Source organism: Rana temporaria, chromosome 12 (assembly GCF_905171775.1).
Source record: "Rana temporaria chromosome 12, aRanTem1.1, whole genome shotgun sequence".
Lineage (NCBI taxonomy): Eukaryota > Metazoa > Chordata > Amphibia > Anura > Ranidae > Rana > Rana temporaria.
The window spans coordinates 42,426,728-42,444,973 of record NC_053500.1 but is presented as its reverse complement, the minus strand read 5'-3'; the positions used below and the strand labels follow the sequence as shown (position 1 = coordinate 42,444,973).

General features: G+C 46.2%; 1 protein-coding gene across 1 annotated transcript; it reads right to left on the bottom strand.

The window, feature by feature from the left end:
- Window positions 1-2,954: 2,954 nt before the first annotated feature.
- Window positions 2,955-5,277, bottom strand: LOC120918685 (Ig-like V-type domain-containing protein FAM187A). The gene has a single exon (XM_040330376.1). It carries the CDS (start codon window positions 4,650-4,652, stop codon window positions 3,393-3,395), a length of 1,260 nt encoding a protein of 419 aa, XP_040186310.1. The 5' UTR covers window positions 4,653-5,277; the 3' UTR covers window positions 2,955-3,392.
- Between the last annotated feature and the right edge of the window lie 12,969 nt (window positions 5,278-18,246).

Genomic DNA, 18,246 nt, shown 5'->3' with positions numbered 1-18,246 from the left:
TACATATGACACCAGACCGACACTTGCATTCACCTTTGCGCATGAGCACGGGGGTACAGGGGTGCTTTTTATTATTATTAATTTAGCTTTTTTATTTTTGAAACTGTTCCTTTCATTTATTTATTTTTTATCATTTTTATTGTTATCTCAGGGAATGCAAATATCCGCTATGATAGCAATAGGTAGTGACAGGTACTCTTTTTTGGAAAAAGATTGGAGTCTATTAGACCCTAGACCTCTCCTCTGCCCTCAAAGCATCTGACCACACCAAGATCGGTGTGATAAAATGCTTTAACAATGGCCCTGTTTATATCCAGCAAAACCTAAGTCATTAAATGCTCGTAGCTTCTGGTTTCTTAGGCCATAGAGATGATTGGAGCCGTTTTGGTGTCTGATCAGCTCTATGGTCAGCTGGCGGAACCACTGGCTACATTCTCGGGTTCCCTGTTGGGACAGGAGAGCCAGAGTAAACCTTGTAAAAGCAGTCTAGAGTCTAATTAGCCACTAGGATTGCTTTTACATGAAAGCCAACCGCTGGCAGAAAAGAATGATACCAAGATGATACCTAAACCCGTGGGAATCATTCTGGTATAACCACTCAAAGTCCAGCAACATACCAGTATGTTGCTGGTCCTTGTTGGGCATACATTGTAATGCTCTTTTTTTCATTCAGCCTGTGGGCTGCATGAAAAAAGAGATTGATCGGTGGGTATGCCCACCATTAGAATACCGCCCTTTATCCACCCACTTTCAATGATGGGCATACAATCACCATTTTTTTTAAACTGTGGTGGTGAAATCACCTCCTACGGCACTGGAGTCGCTGATTTACATATCGTGGGAGCCAGCGCTGTTGCTGTCAAGATAAATAAATCGGTGCTGCAGCTGAATGGCGTACATTTTTAACACAATATGTGCCTAAAAAATATATTCCGAAGCATGGGGGCATCCACCCCTAATGTTAGGGGCAAATCGCCCCTCCACCACTGCCCCCATGCTTCAGCATATACGCCCTTTTTTTTTTTAAACTGTGATAGTGAAATCACCTTCTACAGCGCTGGAGTCGCTGATTTACATATAGTTGGAGCAAACGCTGTTGCTGTCAAGATATATAAGATATATAAATCAGTGCTGCAGCTGAATGGCATACCAGAAAATAAAAAGGTGAACAATAAAACACAGTAAAGTATAAAATAATTGCATACCTGAAAAGCAAACATGATAAAACATAGTAACAATAAAACATTGCAGTTAAGCATAGAATACAGTAAAAAAAAGAGCAGAACAATAGAGAGAATTGGCGGAATTGGCCTGCCACGCCTTGATTTGTAGTGACATTGAGAGAGTCTCAGTCTCTCTCTCTCTCTCCCCCCCACATATCTCTCCCCCCCACATCTCTCTCCCTCCCCCCACATTTCTCTCTCTCTCTCTCTCCCCCCCACCTCTCTCTCTCCCTCCCCCCCCCATCGCTCTCTCCCCCACACATTTCTCTCTCTCACCCTCCCCCCCCCTCTCTCTCTCTCTCCCTCCCCCCACACATCTCTCTCTCTCTCTCTCTCTCTCTCCCCCTCCCCCCACACATCTCTCTCTCTCCCTCCCCCCCACACATCTCTCTCTCTCCCCCTCCCATCTCTCTCCCCCTCCCCCCCACACATCTCCCCCTCCCCCCCACATCTCTCTCTCTCCCCCCCACACACCTCTCCCTCCCCCCCACACATTTCTCTCTTTCTCCCGCCACCTCTCTCTCCCTCCCCCCACACATCTCTCTCTCTCCCTCCCCCCCACACATCTCTCTTTCTCCCTCCCCCCCATCTCTCTCTCTCCCCCCCACACATCTCCCCCCTCCCCCCCACACACCTCTCTCCCTCCCCCCACCTCTCTCTCCCTCCCCCCACACATCTCTCTCTCTCCCTCCCCCCACACATCTCTCTCTCTCCCTCCCCCCACACATCTCTCTCCCTCCCACACATCTCTCTCTCTCTCCCTCCCCCACACATCTCTCTCTCCCTCCCCCCCACACATCTCTCTCTCCCTCCCCCCCACACATCTCTCTCTCTCCCCTGCCCCCACACATCTCTCTCTCTCCCCCCCCCCACGCATCTCTCTCTCCCCCCACACATCTCTCTCTCTCCCTCCTCCCACACATCTCTCTCTCTCCCTCCCCCCACACATCTCTCTCCCTCCCCCCACACATCTCTCTCTCTCCCTCCCCCACACATCTCTCTCTCTCCCCCTGCCCCCACACATCTCTCTCTCTCTCCCTCCCCCCCACACATCTCTCTCTCTCTCCCTCCCCCCCACACATCTCTCTCTCTCCCTCCCCCCACACATCTCTCTCTCTCCCTCCCCCCACACATCTCTCTCCCTCCCACACATCTCTCTCTCTCTCCCTCCCCCCACACATCTCTCTCTCCCTCCCCCCCACACATCTCTCTCTCCCTCCCCCCACACATCTCTCTCTCTCCCCTGCCCCCACACATCTCTCTCTCTCTCCCCCCCCCCCCCCACGCATCTCTCTCTCTCCCCCCACACATCTCTCTCTCTCCCTCCCCCCACACATCTCTCTCTCTCTCCCTCCCCCCACACATCTCTCTCCCTCCCCCCACACATCTCTCTCTCTCCCTCCCCCACACATCTCTCTCTCTCCCCCTGCCCCCACACATCTCTCTCTCTCTCCCTCCCCCCCACACATCTCTCTCTCTCTCCCTCCCCCCACACATCGGGCTTGAAGACCAGTAGTTATAGCAGTGGCAAGACAGGCATACAGGAAGTCACTGGCAGGTGACACAGGCTCCCCTGAGGTGTGGAGTCTAAGTACTAGCTTGTTTTCCCCAGAGCTCCTGATGGTGCAGATGGATTTAGCTGCAAGCTAGTACCAGGTCGCGGTCCTCAAGTTTGCCCCACCAGGGTGTGAGCAAGCCGGGGTCCAATAGCAGATAAACAGACAAGGATGAAACAGCAGCATGGTCAGTAAACAAGCCAAGGGATCAATCATGAGTGGCTGCAGGTTGGGATCAAGCAGTAGAGCAGCCAAAGAACAGGCCGAGGATCAAACACGGATGGCTGCAGATTGGGACCAGGCAGTAGAGTAGTCCAGGAACAGGCCGAGGGTCAAACACAGGTGGTTGCAGGTACAGATGGCAGCAGGGAATGCACAATAACCTGGCATGGGAGGAGCAAGGGGTTCAACAGCAATCAAGACACCAAGCAGAGAGTAGTCTAAGGGATCAGATAGATTTATTCAGCAGATCAGGCAGGGAACTGTCCAGCATCCCAGATAGCTCAGTGGGAAGAGCCAATGCCAGACACAAAAGAGGTCCCAGGTTTAAGCCTAGGTCCTAACACTCATGGTGTGACCAGACCATGACTTCTAGTGACCCATGAACGACTCCTTAGACCATGTCTGCTATGCATGGTGATGGCGAACACTTAAATGTATAGGCGCTGAATTTTATGCAATGGACCATGACAAAAATAAAGAAAAAAATGACAAAACTGACACCAATATATTTCATAGCGAGGATGGAGTCAGCATCAGAGAACTTTCGCTTTTCTGTTGGGTCCGCTTGAAGGATCAGTTTGATGCCAGCTTTAAGCTTCCCTTGCAGCCAACAGTAATATGTTGCTTCATCGCTGTACCGGACATATCGAAAGTTCAGATTATTGCCGTGATCTATGTAGATACGTGTCGCCTCCTTTTGGCCAATCAGATAGTCTGATTTGTAGAAATGTTTGTTGTTTTTATCCCAGGCAACAGCATCTCCTGGTTTGGCACCTGGGCAGGCAAGAGTAAGGCTGCTCCCCAAGGTGTGTTTATGTTTTTCAGTCGGAGCATTGGGGAAGAATGGGATAAATGTCTTAATCTTGCTTAATTGGTGCCACAAGTAATCGGCGGTACCTTTAAACCCTGGAACCCTTATGTGGCAGGGGACATTACAACTCCTGATGAATATTTCTGGTCTTCGATCGGAAATTTCCTTTCGCAGGTTGTCAGGAATCCCATGTGAGCCGCAGGGAACAACACTGCTCTGTGAGAGCATGTACCTTGGTTTAAGATGGGCACTACTGACATAGCAAAAGCCTATCTTTCTTTGTTCCCCGGGGCCATCGCAGCGGTCACACTTTTGCCACTTCCAGAAAGCGGTGAAGGCTGTCAAGTGCTCTGTTTGGAGGTCTGGCTGGGGGTCTTGGCGGTGCTCCTGAAATGCCACATAAGCATTTGAGGTATCCTGCACATCAAGTTCGTACCCCCAGAAGAACGCACCATCGCCGTTTCCACATAAGTAAATTCCAGAGTCTTTTACGCGAGCCTTGTGTATGATGACGTTGTACACTTTGGTGATGATCTTCGACTCCACATGAAGAGACTTGTGTGTTCCATCTGGTGTCAGCATCCGAGTTGCTACACTGTTCACTGATTGTTTATAGAACCAGTAAACTTGTGTGTTTTTGTCTGGTCTGCACTTACAAGGCAGTTCTATGGTCATATCGGTGCCATAAGCCACACTTTCAAAAATCGGAATAGACGGGCATAAAAGCTTTTCATGTGTTTGTTCCTTTTCTGCAACAACATAAGCATTCACTGTTGTGATCTGCCAACAGATGAAAAGCATCAAAATACTAATAAGCTTTGTGAACATAGTAGAATGCATCGAACGGTCTGCACTGTACTGAGGTCAGAGACTTCTGCAGGAGCAGTGAGGCTGCAGGCTATTTATCGCCTCAGCTGTTCTGTGATGTCACAATGTTCCATTGTTGCCATGGAGACATCACCCAGGCTTTGCAATGGAAAACACAGGAACTATACACCCCTGTAAACTGATCTAGCAGATGAATTAGTTTGGTCTGTGAATATTACTGGATGGAAATTGCTACATATTGTATTGGAAATCATTTATAAGCATTGAAATGTATGGATCAGCCTATAGAAATCAATCAGAGATGCTAGATTTTATTTTATTTTATCAGATTAAATGTAATCAGCAAACCCTCTGTTTTTCTTATTTCTTCTATAATGAGTTTAATGAATAAAGATTTAACACAAGAATAGGGGTCTTTATTTTTAGCTGTGTGAGTGTAATATTCAAGTCTGTTTAGACATGGATAAAAAATATCTGTGGTAGGGATGTCAGTTAGCCAGAAAACAAATTCAAATTCCAACTGTCATTTGCCAACTGCCAGTCTAAGTGGGGATTTTTTTTTTTTTTTTAATGTCTATAAACCCAAACACTAAAATTGTGTATGTAATTCCCTAAGAGCCCTTTCACACTGGTGCGTTTTTGCCGGAAAAAATAGCGCTATTAAAATGCTCCAAAAACGCCCCTCTCCATTGAAATAAATTGAAAACGCTGTAAAAACGCTGTAAAATCGCGGTAAAATAGCAGTGTTTTACCGCTATTTTAACGCTCCGCTATAGGCGTTTCCAGTGTGAAAGGGCTTTTAAGGCCCCTTTCAGACTGGGGCGGAAGCCACGGTGGCGGTATAACGCCGCTAAATATAGCGGTGTTATACCGCCGGGATTGCCGCGGGAATCGCCCGCTAGCGGTGCGGTGTTAACCCCCGCTAGCGGCCGATAAAGGGTTAATACTGCCCGCAATGCACCTCTGCAGAGGCGCATTGCGGGCGGTATTGCCGCGGTTTCCTATTGTTTTCAATGGGAAGGAGCGGTATACATGCCGCTCCTCTCACCGCTCCAAAGATGCTGCTGACAGGAGATTTTTTCTCTCTCCCGCCAGCGCATCGCCTCAGTGTGAAAGCCCTCGGGCTTTCACATTGAGTAGGCAGTGAAGGAGTTTTTCAGGCGGTATAGCAGCGCTATTTTTTGCGCTGTACCGCCTGAAAAACTCCTCAGTGTGAAAGGGGTCTTAGGCTGCATTCACACCTGAGCGCTTTGTCGCCTGAAGCGCGACACTCAAAAATGCTAGAGGGGAAAAAAATACATTATTCCCTATGGAGATGGTTCACATCTCCACTCCAAAACGCCTGACGCCAAACGCCTGAAGCTCAAACAAGTTCCGGACCCTTTTTTGTCGCGCAAATCGGGCGGTTTGGGCATTTTTGAGCGTTTCCATTTCCCATAGAAAGTAATGAAAACGCTTGATTCAAGCGACTAGCGCGACTGCTATGGGCGTTTTGTCGATTTAATCAATAGAACATTTCACCCAGGCAGAAGATAAAAAAAATCTACCAACATAGCAACAAGTAATGAAAAGATGATCATTTTTCCTATTGGCTAAAATAAAAAACGGCGAAGTACAAAAACGTCGGACGACGCTGTATGCAAACGCGCAAATAAGCATGAATACGCGCGACAAAACGCCGGAAAAAACGACCGAACGACCTACGCTCAGGTGTGAATGCAGGCTTAGGGCAATTGTCATGATGTGAACAGACCCCAAATGTAACTGCGCAAGGCTTCCTAAATAAATAACATTTTTTTTATTTAATAATATTACATTTTTATTGTATTTATTTTTAAATAAATATCTAGTTTCTGCTCTCTGAGACCCTTGTTAATAGGCTGCTTTCATTCCGTCCGCTACAGTCAAGGTTCACTGCCGGTTGATTATAATGGTGGTTATATCTGTTTCGATAAACAATCAGTTTATTTTCCGATCAATCTCTTCCAGTAGGAATAATCAATTTATAGTTAACCCATTCGATCGATATGCCACACACAGGATTGTGGATTTCGAATGATCGATATGATCATAACTTTGGATTGTACATTATCAATCCTATCTCTGCATTATGTAATCTTATAATCTGATTGATTGAAATACCATCGTATTCGTGACCAAAGTATTTTTTTTGCAGGTCGATGCAAAACGATCGATAATATTTTGACCTGGCGGATCAACTCAGTTTATTCAAATTTGTTCTAAATGGAGATCAAAATGATCAGAAGGGAACTTATGGTTATTCGATTGTTTACATATTTTTGACATTTAATATAATATACTAAAATAAAATATTCTGCTATCTACAATCTGTTATATACATATAGGTGTTATGTGATAATCTTCCTTATGGTGGATCTTTTTGGAGTGACAAATACTCTGACCCTTTAGCAGCTGAGACTGGGACTGTAACTGTAATTGGCATTGTTACCAGGCAATGAGTGCTTTTTTTTTTTTTTTTTATTTCTGTCATAAAATGTTGTTCTCTTCCACTGATGGGCACTGATGAGTTGGCACTGATTGGTAGCTGATGGGCACATCTGATTGAGGCTGTGCTGATAATCAATGTGTTGATTATCAGCACAGACCCCCCCTCTGACAGGGAGAGCTGCCGATCGGCTCTCCCTGTCAGAGCGAACCAAGGAATGCCGTTTACCGGCACTTCCTGGTTCACACGATTATCAGCTATGATTGGTCACAGCTGATCACGTGGTAAGAAGCCTCTGACAGACGCTCCCTACCATGATCGGGGATGCGGTGTGTCAGACTGACATGCCACACATCATATGACGCCCAGTCAGGATAACAGAACCACTTCCTGGCCATCATTTTGCTATAGGTCAGGAGGGAAGTGGTTAAAGTGGATGTAAACCTGATTTATTAAATTTGAGCTGGGCACATATATCTGCAGTGTTTTATCGCTCTTTAAAGCACTAAGTACTGTGGCTTTATCCTGCTCTGTTCTTCTGTTATCAGCCTGATAACTTCTGACAAGTTCTCTGTCAACTGAGATAAAACCTGGCTGAATTTTGTGTCAGGGGAGGTTGCTATGAATAGATTAGCAGAGAGCTTGCCATGTCATAGGACAGCTCTGCAAGTCTCTGCCTATGTGAAGAGGGGTGTGTGCCTTTCCTCCAATTAGCTGTCTTGGCTGTATGCCCAGACTTCACTTCCAGTGCTGAACAGGAAAAGAAAATCTCCTAATACGATCCAAACTTTCTAAAGAATATACAAAGGTGAAGACAGCAAATATACATGTAAAACTTATGTAGGGAGATTTGTTTAATCTATGTGTATCATCTGAGGCTTTTCACTTCACTGGGTATATGTGAGGGCTAACATTCACTTTAACCACTTCCATACCGCCCGCCGTCATTTTGCATCACTACTTTGAAGAAGAATACCATTGTTATGGTAGCAGCTAGCTACCATAACCCCGGTATCCTCTTCAAGAGCGGGCGGTCCGCTTTAAGATGAAAGTGGTCTCTGTAGCGTATTCGCCGCAATATCACTTTTATCACCGATTACCTGTGCCGTCGTATCGGCGGAAGCGATCTGAATCTTCTTGGTCTGTGGTATGGAGATGAGTGAGGGAAGATGACCCCCACCCGTCTCCATATCATTGCAGGGCAGAAGCGACGTCAAAACTTCACTTCTGCCCATAGCTCTTAAAGGGACTTTTTTTTTTTTTTTTTAATGACATTACATTTTTCTTTCCTTTTTTTATTGCATTTGAGTGTAAATATGAGATCTAATCCCATATTTAAGAGGTCCTGTCTTGCTTTGTTTCTATTACATGGGATGTTTACATTCCTTGTAATAGGAATTAAAGGAACACAATTTTTTGTGCTAACTTTACTGTTGTCTTATTTTTTTATTAAAAGAAGAATTATTATTATTATTATTATTATTATCATCTAGGGTGTTAAAAAAATATATATATAATGTTTGTGGGTTCTAAGTAATTTTCTATAAAAAAAAAAAATGTTTTTAACTTGTAAACACCAATTCTTATAAAGAGAGTGCAGCCCCCTCTTGATCCAGCGATGTCCACCAGAGCCTAGCCTCTCCGAGGACACGCACTCCTGATTGTTTTTTGTCAGCCATTGGCTCCCGCTGCTGTCCATCACAGCCAGTGAGCCAATCAGGAGACAGAGGGGATGGGGCCGAGCGGCGACTTTGTGTGTGAATGAACACAGACAGCCATGACTCGGGAGCATGCCTGCTTGGGTGCTCCCACATCAATCTGCTTGCTGTGGTGGCACACAGCAAGGGGGAGGAGCCAGGAGCGCCAGTGAGGGACCCGAGAAGAGGAAGATACGGCTGCTCTGTGCAAAACCATTGCACAGAGCAGGTAAGTGTAACATGCTTGTTATTTTATTTAAAAAAAATAACAAGGTTTTAACCACTTAAGGACCGCCTAGCGCCGATATACGTTGGCAGAATGGCACAGCTGGGCACAGGCACGCACAGGTACATTGCCTTTAAGAGCCCAGCTGTGGGTCGTGCGTGCTCGCGATCCGAAGATCCGTGACCATGCCCGATCAGGTCACAGAAGCTGAAGAATGGGGAGAGGGGTGTGTAAACACACCTTCCCCGTTCTTCTGTGTGGCAGTGTCACTGATCGTCTGTTCCCTGATGTAGGGAACGATGATCAGTGATGTCACACCTACAGCCACGTCCCCCTACAGTAAGAATCACTCCCTTAGGGCACACTTAACCCCTTAGCGCCACCTATTGGTTAACCCCTTCACTGCCACTGTAATTTTCACAGTAATCAGTGCATTTTTATAGCACTTTTCGCTGTAAAAATGACAATGGTCCCAAAAATGTGTCAGATGTGTCCGCCATAATGTCACAGTCATGAAAAAAATCGCTGATCGCCGCCATTACTGGTAAAAAAAAAATATTAATAAAAATGCCATAAAACTATCACCTATTTTGTAAACGCTATAACATTTGCGCAAACCAATCAATAAACGCTTATTGCGATTTTTTTTTTACCAAAAATATGTAGAAGAATACGTATCGGCCTAAACTGAGGAAAAAAAATGTTTTTTATATATATTTTTTGGGGATATTTATTATAGCAAAAAGTAAAAAATATAGATTTTTTTTTTCAAAATTGTCGCTCTATTTTTGTTTATAGCGCAAAAAATAAAAACCACAGAGGTGATCAAATACCACCAAAATAAAGCTCTATTTGTTTGAAAAAAAGGACGCCAATTTTGTTTGGGAGCCACGTCGCACGACCGCGCAATTGTCAGTTAAAGCGACGCAGTGCCGAATCGCAAAAACTGGCCAGGTCCTTTACCTGCATAATGGTCCGGGTCTCCAAAACAACTCTATCTTTTTTGGATGGGTGATTTGCCTTTATATCTCAGGGAACATTGCCTCAGGCTTTTAGTTTCATTATAATTGTATGGAAACAAATATGCAGTCTAGCACGTTGCACCCTTTTACATCAGGGGGCTGATTTATAGAGGAGAGTGGATACCAGTACCAGCTCTGCACTACAGCCTGAAATGTACACCCTATTCATAAAATGAAGCCTGTGAGGTCTCACAGAGTTCTCCTTACTTAAGGTGAGGGTGCTCAACCTGTGGCCTGTGACCTAAAACCTCGTTAGCGTATGCCCTTGCTCTGGGATGGTGGGTTGGCAAGCTCAGATCTTGATAAATGGGTTGCCGACCCGCTGACCCACAGCATGGAGGGAGCCAGAGCCACATACAGTAAGCCGATGCTTCCTCTGTATCACCGCCTCCAGTCCTAAGTGTAGTGATACCAAGTGCACTTCACCTGGAACCTTTCTAGCAGCAGAAGATCGAAGAGGAAAAAGGTCAGTGTATTAAACATCACATACACTGCTCTTTTGCAATGGGCATATGAGCACTTATAAAAAAGGTTATTAGGTTGCTTTCACACTCATCCGCAGGTGCCGCACAATGCACCTACAACTTTCCTGCGGGTCAGCTGCACTGAGCCATGGACTTCTATTATATCCCGAGGGTTTGGTGCACTTTCTGAAATCGCACACAAGAGCTCATAATTACAAAGTTTTGGTCCGCTTTCAGAAAGTGTACCACACCCGCAAGATGTTATAGAAGTCTATGGCCCAGTGCAGGTGACCCACAGGAGGAGCATTGCGCTACACTCACAGTGCGGGTAAACCACAGTGTGTTGGTGTGAAGGGAGCCTAAGAGGGGGCTCAGGACAGTAAGGGCTCATTTAGATTTGAGGTTTGGGGGGTGGTAAAACACTATAGGTACCAAATCACTTAAATAGCCCTTGTTCTTCAAAAGGTGGTGCACTCTTGTCTTAAGACATAGTTCACCTTTAAAAAATGTGCCATCAATATTAACATAAAAAATGTGTGTTCAGGCCTGCAGAGCATTGTGATTTTTGATCAGTGTGCAATATACAAGCTTTTGCATTGCTAACCCCTCCATGCTTCTACAGAGCTGTGCTTTATAAATGGGCAATGCTTTTTTTTCTTTTTAGTAGGGATGTCCCGCTACCGATACTAGTATTTGTATACTTGTACTAGGACAAATGCTCCGATGCTTCACCCGATACCTGAGCAGTCAGGGGGATCAGTGCGGTGGGAGTTACAAGCACTGATCACCATGTATAGCTTTCCGCTGCTTTAGTGAAATCAACAGTGATTGGTGCTTGTAACTCTCTCACACACGATCACCGCTGACTGTCCCCGTATCCTCCTCCAGTCCCCCTCCATTCTGCTGCTGTGCCCCTCCGTGCTGATCCGTGTCCCCCTCTCTTCTCTGTGTCCTCCTCTCCTCCGTGTCCCCCCCCATGCTGCTCCGTGTCCCCCTCCTTGCTGCTGTCCCCCTCAATCTGTCAGGACGGAAAGCAGAGGTAGGAGCCGATAAATCCGGCTCCTTACTTTTCTGAATGTACAGAGTTAGTGATCACCGACTCTGTCCATTCACATAACTGAAACATTGTAAACTGTGTTCCCCCCTCCATGCTTTTTCCATGTCCTTCTCCGTGTCCCCCTCCGTGCTGCTCCGTGTCCCCCTCCGTGCTGCTCCGTGTCCCCCTTCGTGCTGATCCGTGTCCCCCTTCGTGCTGATCCGTGTCCCCCTCCGTGCTGATCCGTGTCCCCCTCCGTGCTGATCCGTGTCCCCCTCCTTGCTGCTGTCCCCCTTTCTTTTCCCCCTCCGTGCTGCTGTCCCCCTCCATCTGTCAGGATGGAGAGCAGAGATAGGAGCCGTTAAATCCGGCTCCTTACTTTTCTGTCCATTCACATAACTGAAACATTGTAAACTGTGTTGCTTCTCCGTGTCCCCCTCTGTGCTGATCCGTGTCCCCCTCTCTTCTCCTCCATGTCCCCCTCGATCTGTCAGGATGGAGAGCGGAGGTAGGAGCCGCTAAATCTGGCTCCTTACTTTTCCAGATGTACAGAGTCAGTGATCACTGACTCTGTCCATTCACATAACTGAAACATTGTAAACTGTGTTCCCCCTCCATGCTTCTCCATGTCCCCCTCCGTGCTTCTCCGTGTCCCCCTCTGTGCTTCTCCGTGTCCCCCTCTGTGCTTCTCCGTGTCCCCCTCTGTGCTTCTCCGTGTCCCCCTCTGTGCTTCTCCGTGTCCCCCTCTGTGCTTCTCCGTGTCCCCCTCTGTGCTTCTCCGTGTCCCCCTCCGTGCTTCTCCGTGTCCCCCTCGATCTGTCGGGATGGAGAGCGGAGGTAGGAGCCGCTAAATCCGGCTCCTTACTTTTCCGAATGTACCGAGTCAGTGATCACTGACTCTGTCCATTCACATAACTGAAACATTGTAAACTGTGTTCCCCCTCCGTGCTTCTCCGTGTCCCCCTCTCTTCTTCTCTGTGTCCCCCTCTCTTCTTCTCTGTGTCCCCCTCTCTTCTCCTCCGTGTCCCCCTAGATCTGTCAGGATGAAGAGCGGAGGTAGGAGCCGCTAAATCCGGCTCCTTACTTTTCCCGAATGTACCGAGTCAGTGATCACTGACTCTGTCCATTCACATAACTGAAACATCGTAAACTGTGTTTACAATGTTTCAGTTTATGAATGGAGAGGAGCCGCTGTCTTCTCTCCATTCATTTTCAGCGCTGGTAAGGCTGCTGTGAAAGGGAATAGGGAATCTGTGTCCCTAGTCCCTTTCCCTGTCTCAAAGGGGAGAGGTCAGGAGGTCTGTTAAGCCCCCTGATATTTTACCAAAGCCCCCCAAGAGGGCTGATAAAAAAAAGTGCAACAAATAATAAAAAAAATAATTGTGAAAAATAATAAAAAACACACTGACACTGTCCATCTCCCCCCCCCCCCCAAAAAAAAAAGAAAACATTGTAAAGAAAAATAAAAAAATAGAAAAAACAAAAAAATATTGACAAATGTGCCACTGTCACATGAGATTAAAAAAAGTATTGGTAATCGGTATCGGCGAGTACCGGTCTTAAAAAAGTGGTATCGGGACAACCCTGCTTTTAGGAATTCAAGGTATGGATATTCTATACATAGTTCTTTTAATCCAAGCTGGGCCAATGTAACTATGTGATTTCCAGAGGGGTTGGCCAGGTATGGTATTTAACTATATACATAGACTGGACCAAACTGCATCAATATGTATGAAATATCCATACCTGGAATTATTCTCTAAGGCCTCGTACACACGACAGAGTTTCTCGGCAGAATTCGGCGAGAAACTCGGTCAGAGCCGGATTCTGCCGAGAAACTCTGTCGTCTGTACAGTTTTGGCTCGATGGAGCCGACGAGGAACTCGTCGAGAAAATAGAGAACATGTTCTCTATTTTCTCGTTGTTCTATGGGAGAAGGCGGCCCGCCGAGCTCCTCGGCGGCTTCATCCCTGAACTCGACGTGTTTGGCACGTCGAGTTCTTCGGCCGTGTGTACGGGGCCTCAGGCGCTGTGGTAAGGCCATATCTCTGATTGTTTGTGTCTATCTGATTAACCAGTAACTTACAGAGTATGTTTTTATAAAAAGGCGTAGTAGCATCCTTATTGTTTGTTTTTCAATTGACTCTGTCAGCCGGACGCTAACCTTTAACCACTTAAGACCCGGACCAAAATTCGGCACTGTGTCGCTTTAACTGACAATTGCGTGGTCGTGCTACGTGGTATTTGATCACCTCTGCGGTTTTTATTTTTTGCGCTATAAACAAAAATAGAGCGACAATTTTGAAAAAAAATCAATATTTTTTACTTTTTGATGTAATAAATATCTCTCAAAAATACATAACAAAAAATTTTTTTCCTCTGTTTAGGCCGATACGTATTCTTCTACCTATTTTTGGTAAAAAAAAAAAATCGCAATAAGCATTTATCGATTGGTTTGCGCAAAATTTATAGCGTTTACAAAATAGGGGATAGTTTTATTGCAATTTTTTTTTACTACTAATGGTGGCGATCAGCGTTTTTTTTCGTGACTGCGACATTATAGCGGACACATCGGACAATTTTGACACATTTTTGGGACCATTGTCATTTTCACAGCAAAAAATGCTATAAAAATGCATTGTTTACTGTGAAAATTACAATTGCAGTTTGGGAGTTAACCCCTTCAGCGCCCCCTAGTGGTTAAGTGTGACCTCATATGTGTTTCTAACTGTAGGGGGCGGGGCTGGACGTGTGACATCATTGATCGCCTTTCCCTATATCAGGGAACAGACGATCAATGACAGCGCCACAGTGAAGAACGGGAAAGCTGTGTTTACACACCCCTCTCCCCGTTCTTCAGCTCCGGGGACGAATCGCAGGACTCCGGCGGCGATCTGGTCCGCAGGTCCCGCAGCTTTGGACCAGGTCGCGGGGGCGCGCCCGCGACCCACGGCTGGGCACTTAAAGAGGACGTACAGGTATGTGCTTGTGCCCAGCCGTGCCATTCTGCCGACGTATATGTGCAGTAGGCGGTCCTTAAGTGGTTAAAGGGGTTGTAAACCCTCACGGTTCTCTCCTAATGCATGCTATGCATTAAAGTGAAAAACCTTCTGTGCTGCAGCACCCCCCTTTCTTATCTGAACCCGGGTCATTCCAGCGACGGGGGACGAGCACAGCAGCTCCAGCCACTGTCTCGGGTCCTCATTGGACAGGCTTTAGTGATACCTTTAACCAGTGGCGTATCTAGGGTGTGGCAGCCATGGCAAGCGCCATGGGGAGGGGAGCGGCAAAAATCTACCCCCCACACGAAAAAAAACCAACCCGTCCTCCTGCGGCCGCCTCCCGCACTAATGTAGCTCCCCCACGTTGCAGCCGGTCTGCTGAAGCGCGGCGCAGCAATTGCTAATATTGCAACTGGGGAGGGGAATGACAGGCGCCCCCATGACTGCCCATTGATGGCACAGTGGCTGTAATTGATTTTTCTTTCAGTTTGTGCCCCCCCCCCAAAAAAATGTCAGCACCAGATGCCAGTGGTCCCCAGTGTCCCTCCCTGTCCCTGGTTATCTGAAAGGTTTCAAATGTTTGGACAGGGGCGCAGTTTCAGTGCTTGCCATAGGCGCCATTTTCACTAGGTACGCCTCTGCATTTAAATGACCTGAGGAAGGAGGCCATGCATCCAAAATGCATTGGCATGGCAACTGTGTAACGTCCTCACTCTCTTCCCCCCTGTATCTTGCTCGTGTGGGTTTGTGTGTCCTCAAAGAGCGGTAGCATGCACATAAGAATCTGCACGATGAGCATGGTGGTGGATAGACTCCGATGTGCTGCCAGAATCCGGCGGTTAGGTGCTTATACAAGTGCAGCCACAGTAGAATCCTTATGCTGTATCTATCAACACACAATGTGAGTTTGACCATTGTAGTGTTTTTAACTTTAGCATATTAAAGCTGAGTTACACTAGGGCTGCTTTGCGCTCTCTTCTTTTTCGTTTTGTCTAGATGTGTTCCTGCCATCAAGAGGATCCATAGAGAGCAGCAGCAGCACCATTTGAGGGCTATACCAAACTGTTGATCAGTGCACCTGCTATTTTTTCCTTTTGTGTGCATTTTTAGTGCCAGCTTCGCTGTGGGCTGCCATGCCTTGATTTGTAGTGACATTGAGAGAGTCTCAGTCTCTCTCTCTCCACCCTCCATCTCTCTCACTCTCTCCCCAGACGAAGGGCAGAGAGTCGCTGATTGCCGCCATTACTAGTGGGGAAAAAAAATATGTCCCAGCAGCTTCGGGGGGGGGGGGGGGGGGGGGGGGGGCATCACTACTGAAATCTGGGGGGTACCACCAAAATCTGGGGGGCACAGCCCACATCAGCTCTCCCCATATCTAGCCCTGATTGATATGCCCTCTATGAATGAGGTTTTAAATTGGGCAGTGAGGGGCGATATATCATCTCTTCACTGACTGTCAAATGCCTCCTCAAGTTGCTTTTCAGAGGTGTGGCAAGGGCTGCCACACATGTGAAAAAACCTTAACCACTTCAGCCCCGGAAGATTAGGCTGCTGAATGACCAGAGCACTTTTTACAATTTGGCACTGTGCTGCTTTAACTGGTAATTGCGAGGTCATGCAATGTTGTACCCAAATTAGTGTCTTTTTTTTCCCACAAATAGAGCTTTCTTTTGATGGGATTTGATTGCCTCTGCGATTTTTATTTTTTGCGATATAAACGGAAAAAGACCAAAAATTTTAAAAAATATATATATATGTTCTACTTTGTTATAAGAAAAATCCAATAAACTCCATTTTAATCACACATTTAGGCCAAAATGTATTCAGCCACATGTCTTTGGTCAAAAAAAGTCAATAAGCGTATATTTATTGGTTTGGGCAAAAGTTATAGAGTCTACAAACTAGGGTACATTTTCTGGAAATGTACGCAGCTTTTCGTTTATGACTGCCCATCTCATTTCTAAAATAAATTTTTGATTTCACTCCTCCCTATCACAGATTCAAAGGCCATGAAATGCCAAGACAGCATAACCCCCCCTCCCCCCAGAAATGACCACATTTTGGAAAGTAGACACCCAAAGCTATTTGCGAGAGGCGTGTTGAGTCCATGGAATATTTTATATTTTGCCACAAGTTGCGGGAAAATGAAAAAAAAATGTTTTATTTTTTGGGGAAAAAGTCGTCACATATTGCTCAAACATGCAATGGCCATATGTGGACTTACACCCCAAAATACATTCTGCTGCTTCTCCTGAGTACAGGGATACCATATATGTGACCCTAGCCGCGTACAGGACCCCGAAAACCAATCACTACCTTCAGGATTTCTGAGGGCGTAAATGTTTGATTTCACTCCTCACTACCTATGACAGTTTTGAAGGCCATAAAAAGCCAAGATAGCACAAAATGACCCCATTTTGAAAAGTAGACACCCCAAGGTATTTTTGACAGGCATGTTGAGTCCTTGGAATATTTTGCCACATGTTGCGGGAATATGACAAATTTTTTTTTAATATAATCCTTTGGGGGAAAAGATAAGATATATTGCTCAAACATGCCATGGGCATATGTAAAATTACACCCCAAAATACATTCTGCTGCTTCTCCTGAGTACGGGGATACCACATGGGTGGGACTTTTTGGGGGCCTAGTTGTGTACAGGACCCCCAAAAAACAAGCACAAAAAAAAATAAAAAAAAAATTTTCCCGCAACTTTTGGTGAAATATAAAATATTCCATGGAGTCAACATGCCTCTCAGCAAATAGCTTGAAGTGTCTTATTTCCAAAAGTGGGTCATTTGGGGGGGGGGGGGGGGGGTGTACTATCCCAACATTTAATTTCCTCCGAAACTGTGAATAGTAGTGAGGAAGTAAAATCACCATTTTACTCCCTTATAAAGCCTGAAGGCGGTGATTGGTTTTTAGGGTCCTGTGCACACATGTGGTATCCCCGTACACAGGAGAAGCTCCATGCAAGACCTCACCTCGTGGAGTTTCAATGATCATGAGAACGGTGAGGAGTCGGCCCAGAACTACACGGGAGAATCTTATCAATGATCTCAAGGCAGCTGGGACCATATTTACCAAGAAAACCATTGGTAGCACACTACACCGTGAAGGACTGAAATCCTGCAGCACCCGCAAGGTCCCCCTGCTCAAGAAAGCACATGTACAGGCCCGTGTGAAGTTTGCTAATGAACGTCTGAATGATTCAGAGGAGAACTGGGTGAAAGTGTTCTGGTCAGATGAGACCAAAATCAAGCTCTTTGGCATCAACTCAACTCGCCGTGTTTGGAGGAGGAATAATGCTGCCAGTCATCCGCAGGTGCCGCACAATGCGCATACAGTTGTCCTTGGGGTCAGCTGCACTAAGCCATAGACTTCTATTATATCCTGCGGGTTTGGTGCACTTTCTGAAATCGCACACAACAGCTCCTAAATGCGGGAGTTTTGACGCGCTTCAGAAAGTGTACCACACCCGCAAGATGTTATAGAAGTCTATGGCCCAGTGCGGGTAAACCGCAGCACATTAGTGTGATATAATCCTAATGGGGGGGCTCAGGACAGTAAGGGCTTGTTTACATTTGAGGTTTGGGGGGGGGGGGGGGGAAAAACCCTATATAGTTTATTGTGGCCTGTGACTGGTTAACCAAATCGCTTAAAATTGCGCTCTCTCTTCAAAAAGTTGAGCA